Source organism: Bactrocera latifrons, unplaced genomic scaffold (genome assembly GCF_001853355.1).
Source record: "Bactrocera latifrons isolate USDA-ARS-PBARC rearing strain unplaced genomic scaffold, ASM185335v1 scaffold_0, whole genome shotgun sequence".
Taxonomy (NCBI): Eukaryota; Metazoa; Arthropoda; class Insecta; order Diptera; family Tephritidae; genus Bactrocera; species Bactrocera latifrons.
The window spans coordinates 4597556-4605713 of NW_017534406.1; the positions used below are offsets into that span (position 1 = coordinate 4597556).

The 8158-nt window shown below is 35.7% G+C and overlaps 3 protein-coding genes across 3 annotated transcripts in view; 1 reads left to right on the forward strand and 2 right to left on the reverse strand.

Annotated features, from left to right (window-relative positions):
• Positions 1–2598, reverse strand: part of LOC108967236 — a 138262-nt gene extending 135664 nt beyond the window's left edge. Inside the window, exons 1-2 of the mRNA XM_018930938.1 lie at positions 2588–2598; positions 661–799 (exon numbers count right to left, since the gene is read on the reverse strand). Of these exons, the coding sequence (XP_018786483.1) occupies positions 661–799; positions 2588–2598 (150 nt within the window). The remainder of the gene's footprint in view (positions 1–660; positions 800–2587) is intronic.
• A 747-nt stretch (positions 2599–3345) lies between these two features.
• LOC108970898 lies at positions 3346–3800 on the reverse strand. Its single transcript, XM_018936998.1, has one exon. It carries the CDS (start codon positions 3693–3695, stop codon positions 3495–3497), a length of 201 nt encoding a protein of 66 aa, XP_018792543.1. The 5' UTR covers positions 3696–3800; the 3' UTR covers positions 3346–3494.
• An 847-nt stretch (positions 3801–4647) lies between these two features.
• Positions 4648–7879, forward strand: LOC108971629 (BTB/POZ domain-containing protein 9). Its single transcript, XM_018938216.1, has 8 exons — positions 4648–4728; positions 4936–5035; positions 5116–5600; positions 5662–5769; positions 5828–6358; positions 6420–6651; positions 6755–6969; positions 7078–7879. Exons 2-8 carry the CDS (start codon positions 4966–4968, stop codon positions 7336–7338), a joined length of 1902 nt encoding a protein of 633 aa, XP_018793761.1. The 5' UTR covers positions 4648–4728; positions 4936–4965; the 3' UTR covers positions 7339–7879.
• Positions 7880–8158: the final 279 nt, after the last annotated feature.

Below are 8158 nucleotides of genomic sequence, written 5' to 3' on the forward strand. Positions count from 1 at the left end.
GTCAATAAAATTGACCAAGCAGATGAATCAGGGGCGGGGGTTTTGTCACATGCGACGAGCGAAGTCTTTTCTATTCATTGCCTATTTGGAGACAATTTCCATTCTAATAAGGAACTCTTGTATTCAATAGAGGACGAGTTTAGACTAGTTAGGGAAATAACTAGTATAAGTTCGCTTAAGTTTTCGGCTTGCAGAGGCTAATATTATCAATTTGAGACAGGAGAGAATGTTTTGAAAACTGTGAAACGCCGGTAAAAATCTCCTGACATTGAATAACTGTTTCAACGAAGTGGTACTAATCAGTGGGTTCAGTGAGTTTATTGTGGCATCCAAAGGGATAGTTTGTGATATGAGGGATCTCTTTGTACGCAGGACATATACTTTCTATGTCAAAAAAATAGATCCGCTTCGACCACTCTGATTCAACGACTCAATTCGACCTCACAGTCTGCGATAGATGGCGTTTCGTCTTCAAAGCCGCCGTAAACTGCACGTTCATGAAAGATTTAATAGCTCCGATATGAATGGTGTCCAACACGCGTTGTTGCAGTTGAGGTTCGTCGCTGTATGAGAGTAATGCTCTTTTGATATTCCTCGGATGGGGTTCCGCTTCAAGCTGGAAGCATGCGAGCTTCACTATGGAGATGCTTGGCGGGGGACATCAAGAGACAAACCGAGATGGTTCGAAATGCGAAAATCTGACTTGCCAGGATTTTCTTCAGCTACGTCCTGATGCATCCAGGCGTCCAAATTGGGGGCACGTAACTGATGACCGATCAGTCGATTACCTTGTAAGCGCCTGTTGATTGCAGAGTGAAGTACAAGAAAATTGGGAAAACACATGTCATCCGATTCAGCCGTCGTTATCGATATAGGTCTTTATCCATCCCACGATAGTCGGGTCAACGAAACCGGAACGGACCCGGACTTTTATCCGGCTAAGGTCTGTCAACTCGGCAAAATTCTGCCGTTACAACAACAACATATAGGTCTTTATCAGAACAAGAACTGTTATCTCTACAGCGTTTGACTAAAACTATTTTCGGAATGATTTTTAGAAGTGTAACAAAAACAACCATTTCAAAAACTCCTACTAATTACCGTTGTTGTTGTTGTAGCGGCAGAATTCTGCCGAGCTGACAGTCCTTGGCCGTACCGTCGTAGACCCGACTGTCGTGGGAACGGTTTGAGGCTAAGTCCCAGATAACATATAATTAGGGAAACAATTTCCCATCCAGTCAAGGTTATACCACAGAAGTAGTACTAGGATGATTTAAACTCGGGTCAATTCGATACCCGGCTCTAAGGTATCGGAATTGAATAGGATTTAAATCATCCCAGGATTGCTATTTCGGTGGTATAATCTTGACCGGCCGAGCGATTGCTTTATACAATCGATATATTGTAAGCTATAATCCAAGGATTATAATTAAAAGTCAATTCTAGACTCTAAATTACTAATATAAAGTTTTCAATCAGTCCTCTTAACTTTAACCCTTGTATTTAAGTATACAAGTCATTATATGACAGATCTTAATGAATATGTCCACTAAAATAGAATAACATATGTGACCGGGTCTACGAAAAGGGAGCTAACGTGGGAAAACTAGTTTTCTGGGAAACAGCTGTTAAAAATAAACAACTCGTTTCGTCAGTTTCTCGTTATCTCATTAATTGTTCTCCTTTCCAGAGGCTTCAAGGACGTCCAGTAAGTGTTGTTTTTGGTCGGAATATTATTATAGTTCATTATCAACCAGCCGGTTTATCTTTGGAACGTCAGTGGTACATCTATCACAATTTTCGCAGCTTAGTTTCGGATATATCTAAAGTAGATATTATGGCTCCATTGCCGAAAGATTTGCCATCGAAGAAACGGAAGGCAAAAACTAGTGAAGATGTTCTCAAACCAGACGAGGAACCATTTCCATCTTCCTCAGGATCAACACTTAAAAAGATCTCAAGGAAAACGACAACAAAGAAAAATACATAAACTACTCAGCATTATTATTTTTGGCCCATAATACGTTTTTCTAGTGTATAATCATGTCTTTATAGCTTATAATTCAATGTATTTTGTTCATTACAGAAAAATTATATTTTTTCGTATTTTTACTCTTCTTTCTCTACATTTTTAGGGAACTTTCAAACAAGTTATGACTTTTTGGATTCTATCACATGAAAAAGCATCTCATCTTCCATCCGAATCAACTAAAAACCTAAGCCATCTTTCCGTAGACCAGGTCACATATTTAAAATAGATGGATTTGAATAAAGAGATCTCTTTTGTACTCATTAGATTTGAGGATTTCAGCACATTTGGATTCAAAGCAAAAATATTGAATTAAACTTCATTTATGAAATTAATAGAAATTTCTTTAATAAACATTCTAGCCAATCAATAGAAACTTATATTGATTTCTGTCCTTAACCTACCCTCAAATGACAATAAAACTAGACAAATCCGATGGCAATTGGCTTCAAAAGCAACGCCGGTAATCAATTTCCATTAGTTTCTTAACAATTAAGAAACTGTCAGCAATTGTTACAACGTTCGAGCGAGCACTAAGGCGTGTGTACTCAAACTCACCCTTTAACCATCACGGCACATCAATACTATTGAGTGATTCAACCTCTTTTCTCATATAAGTGTTTTCCTCAGATTATACGAAACGGATATATCTATGTACTTATATACATACATAAGTACTTGTTTCGTATATTTTGATTTAATTTGACAGTTAAGTTGGCGCGAGTTTTGCAAAGGCGCATGTTGTGGTTATAGACGCTTCTCCTTAAAGAATTCATAAAGTGAGGAGCAGACGAAAATGTCGCGACGGTTTCTTGCCACAAATCGAGTTTTCATGTCGACATTGCCGCTGCTTTACCTCTTAATCGCTTAGAGGCATATTTGTGTATGTGATGCTAGGTATTTTTTTGTATGCTATAAATCGTTAATATTTATACCCTGAATAGTGTACATTAAGCTTGCCATGACGCAGAAGGAAACGTCGGAAACCCTATAAAATATATAGTATAGCTGCCAAACAAACAGAACGATGAAAATCAAGTTCTGGTAAGAAACCCCTTTTATTTGGGAAGGGTATCAGAGATTCTGTGCAATCGAAGTAATTTTTTCTTGCTTCTCAACTTTATTTGCAAATTATTTAAGGCTCATAGTACGACATTAACACCGTTCCGACGACGGTCGAGTCTACGTAAGCAAAAAAGGACCCGTTCTTCAATCCGGCCAAGTACTATCAACTCGAAGGAATTCTATCGCTACAACAACAGTATTAGATAAAATTACTCATTAGTAACACTTCGAAGAAACAAATAAATTTTACATTTGTCAGAGATTACCAGAAACTATGTATATTAAGAATTCTATCACAATATCATTGAAGAAACTTTACATATTATAAACTGCAATCTTTCATACAACTTAAAATTAAATCCCTAAAATGTAAAATCTATATTTGTTGCCTTCAAAGTTTTTAAGTAGTAGCATTCAATCGAGATTGGATTTCCTTCTTAGTTTTTGGTCCGACATTGGCAATCGGCGATGGCTGCTCAGTAGTTTGACTGTCATCGTGCGGCACCTGGCTCCTGGCAGCAGCGCGCTCATTTCGTATATTATCATACTCTTTTAACTCGCCCAACTTTAGAGGAATGCTTTGCAACTCACGCTTACGCATTTTATAGTAAGCAAATACGTTCAAATTATAATTTATTATGAATATTGTAATTTACGGCTTTAATGAAAGAGCTGAAATACAAAAGTAAACAAATAAGAAATGGAACAGCTGCTTACAGGGTTGTCTTGTAGTTATTAATGTTGCCATACTCGGCGTTATTCATACTCTCCAAAATTACTCTCTTTTCGATGACAGTGGAACAATACCTGCAAAATAGGTCAAATAAATATAATTAGTAATGTTCTTTGTAGATACTAAAAAGAAAGCGTGTAATGGCTAAAATTAAACTAATTTGAGTACTATGTCATCTATAATATTTGTTTCATATATGAATAATTATTGATAATATTAAAATATGTACAAAAATATATACATATATTAGACAATATATCAAATTAGAAAAAGGTTTGATTAATAATTGAGATATAAGAAATCATTTGTAGTTTATTTATGACATGTAGTTACAACGTTGTAATGTTGTAATATCGATACAATTGGAAAGAAAATTATATGTTTTTATATAATATAATATTTTTTTAAAATAATATTAAAAAAAAAGTTTAAATACGATTTTGCCTTATTGAAATTTTTATAGTTCCAAATCAGTATATTGAACTTATTTTAACATAACTAATTGAAGCTGTTGTGAACTGTTTGGGGGCTTGTGTGAAAAGAACTTCAGAATTATTAATAAATGCCATATATAACAATAATTTGCGACATTCATCTAAATGGAAAGTTTAATACTATTAAAATATACGCATAAATTAACACATTTGATATAAGCCCTAACAGCTGATCATGAATATTTTATATTTCACTTTAAAGTAATAAGTTGATTAATTTCGTTCATTTAGTAATGCCACCAGTCTTGTTTAATGTTTGCACAAACCACGCTAACTCCGTCTGGCAACACTACGCTGTCGATATTAGAAGAAGCGATACAAAAGAAAATATACAAAATAAAAAGTCGAATAATTGCGTCGCTGCCGGAAAACATTTTGAAATTCTATAAATATTTGATAACAACGGCGTAAGTGTTTGCTCCAGACAAAGTATATATTTATTATAATAACTGTCTAACAATTGTTCGCAATTTTAAAATATGTGAAAAGCATATCGTGCGTTTTGTGAGCGAAAATATCTAGACGTTTTTCTGTGTTTACTTAGTATCAATTCGTTACATATTTGTACTGTCACTGTTCTCATTTGCATTTTATTTAAATACATTTATTTTAAGTGCTGTATTTGTTAAACGAAATTTCATAAGATGAGCAGCCAGAGTCAATATAAATTACTATCTTTGACAAAGACACGGAGCGACGATGTAAAATTAACAGGTATGCCCAATGCCCCTAACTGTTAAGCGTAATATTCCTTTTTTGAACAAAATTAAAGCATATTTCGTTTGTAATTCTAGAACGTTTCTCGGAGCAGATGGCGCAACTTTGTATGAACGACGACTATTCGGATGTTACTTTTATAGTGGAAAATCAACGTTTACCAGCTCATCGTGTCATTTTGGCAGCACGTAGTGAATATTTTCGTGCGTTATTATTTGGCGGACTGTGTGAGTCCAGACAGAGCGAAATTGAAATGCAAATTCCCGTTGAAGCCTTCAAGGCTTTGCTAAAATATATATACTCTGGCCATATGCCACTCGCACAGATGGATGAAGACAATATACTGGACACATTAGGTTTGGCTAATCAATATGGTTTCAGCGAATTGGAGCACGCCATTTCGCAATATCTGCGACAATATTTGGCGCTTAATAATGTTTGTGCAATTTTGGATGCGGCGCGTTTGTACAATTTAGATAAATTGACTGAGGTGTGTTTAACATTCATGGATCGCAATGCCGCTCTTCTATTGAAACATGAATCCTTCAAAGCGCTATCAATGGTTGGTTAATTATTAGATAAATTAAATTAAATTTAACTAAACTTGTTGGTAACTTATCAAGGAATCGCTAAAGGAGGTATTACGCAGAGACTCATTTTTTGCGCCTGAAGTGGATATATTTTTGGCCGTTTGGGAATGGTGTAAAAACCACACAAATATCAATATTGATGTGAGAAAAATATCAATTATATACATCCCTACACTTATATATGACTTTAAATTTACAGTCTGTCGTGTCTTACGTACGCTTGCCGCTAATGAAACTTGAAGATTTGTTGCAAACCGTGCGTCCATCGGGCATTTTGGATGCCGACAAATTATTAGACGCTATACAAGAGCAGACAACTTCAAAATATTTACCATATCGTGCCGCTCTGTGGCCTGAAGAAAATGTAGCAACGGCAAAATTTCACTCCCGAACCATACTTGGCGAATGCCGTGCGGCATTGTTGGACGGTGATTTCATTTCATATGATATGGAAAAGGGTTACACACGCCATTGCATTGGTGACAATATTGAAGGTGGCATTACTGTTGAATTGGGCACAATATGCATTATCAATCATATCAAGCTGCTGCTTTGGGATCGTGACAATCGCTCATATTCATATTACATAGAAGTTTCGGCAAACTCTACCAATTGGGATCGTGTCATAGATTACTCACAGTATTATTGTCGGTCATGGCAATTTTTGTATTTTTCCGCACGACCGGTACGCTACATCAAACTCGTGGGCACACACAACACCGTCAATAAAGTGCGTACTAAAAATAGTGTATATGTTTTGCGTGACTTAAGTAATATGTTTATTATGCTAGGTATTCCATGTAGTTGGCCTGGAAGCCATGTATACTGCGTCCTTACCAAAAGTAATTAACGGCATTGTGGCGCCCACTGCAAACGTTGCACGTACCGATGTGAGCGCTATTGTGGTGGATGGTGTGAGTCGTACGCGTAATGCGCTCCTGAATGGTGATTATGTGAACTACGACTGGGATTCCGGTTATACATGCCACCAGCTGGGCAGCGGCGAGATTGTGGTTAGATTAGGTAAGAGCTTACAGCAAATATAAATTATTTTTTCTTTTTTACTGAATATTTTACATATGCTAATTTTTTTCTTTGTTGTATATTTAACATTTACTATGCACAGGACAGCCTTACATTATTGGCTCCATGCGCCTCTTGCTATGGGATTGTGATGATCGCACGTATAGTTTCTATATTGAAACTTCAGTGAATCAAAAAGATTGGCACATGATCGTCGATAAGCGTAATGAACAAGTGCGTTCCTGGCAAAATTTCTCATTCACACCGCGTCCTATCGTATTTATACGTATTGTGGGCACACGCAACACCGCAAATGAGGTAAGAATTTGAAACAAACACTCGTTTGTTTACACTCGTTTTTTTACATACGTTTGTTTACACTCGTTTGTTTGCAAATATTATTCAAACGTCAACTTAAATTCTTAGATTTTTCACTGCGTGCACTTGGAGTGCCCGTCACAGGACCCGAACTTTTTGCAATTGGAAAAGGAAAAGGAGCAGGAACTGCGTGCTAATAGCAAAATCACAGACGGTGCAGCGGCCGACGATGACAGCAATGACGTCAAAGCGAATGCGAGTAATGCAGCAAGCAATGATGCCGTGTGCTCAAATCAGCCAAGCAACAATGAACCCTTACCAGATGATGTACTTATCGGGCTGGACAATATTTCGGTGGATGGTAATTAGAAAAAATCTCTGCAAAAGCAATGCAATCTTCACACTAGCCCCGTGGGCAACTCGAATACGAGTCATATTTTAAGCAAATCAATTTTATAGCTATGAAGAGGTTGAATATTTTGTACTTTAAACTCTCTATTTTGAAGTTTTATATACTTATATACATACATATATCTATAACGGCTCTTAGTGATGTTGTTGTCTTTTTAAGTGTGTCAAATTTACAATGCGAAACATTCAGCGCCACAACTCCCAAGTGGCATATGCGTCATTGCAATCAACAAGCGTGTGTTTAGTCTAATAATTTTAGCAATGTAAATTATTGTTTGAGATATTCTTATACATAAGTGTTGAATTTTAATAATCAAAAAACATATTTTCGAAACTTTGTCAATGTGTAATCAAAAACTATGGAACCACAATAATTATGTTTGTAGCGGGAAAATTCTTTCAAGTAATATATTGTACGCATTCTTTGCTATTAATAATTATTTTTATTAATAAAAAGACATTTTTTGTGTGTCATTACGGCACTCCGCGTTAACCTTAACCGAAACTGCATTTTCTGACACTGAACTATTTATCACTAACTGTGTTACTTAACGTTTGTATTATGTATAAATTATAAAAGACACATAAACTCAAAATGTGAAATTTTTAAACAGCAAAAAGCTGTTTTATTTATATTATATGTTAGTTTGTTGTTTAAGCGCAGCATTATTTATTTATATCTGTATATTTACTGTTTTTTAACTAAATAACTTTGGTTTTGTATATATGTACATATGTCTTAACAAGTGTCTACACTCATTGTACGCTTTGGTGTATA

Coding starts and splice junctions, on each gene's coding strand:
- LOC108970898 (XM_018936998.1), bottom strand. CDS start 3,695: ATGCGTAAGCGTGAGTTGCAAAGCATTCCTCTAAAGTTGGGCGAGTTA.
- LOC108971629 (XM_018938216.1), top strand. CDS start 4,966: ATGAGCAGCCAGAGTCAATATAAATTACTATCTTTGACAAAGACACGG. Junction 5,770..5,827: donor ACACAAATATCAATATTGAT/GTGAGAAAAATA, acceptor TTAAATTTACAG/TCTGTCGTGTCTTACGTACG. Junction 6,359..6,419: donor CACACAACACCGTCAATAAA/GTGCGTACTAAA, acceptor TTATTATGCTAG/GTATTCCATGTAGTTGGCCT.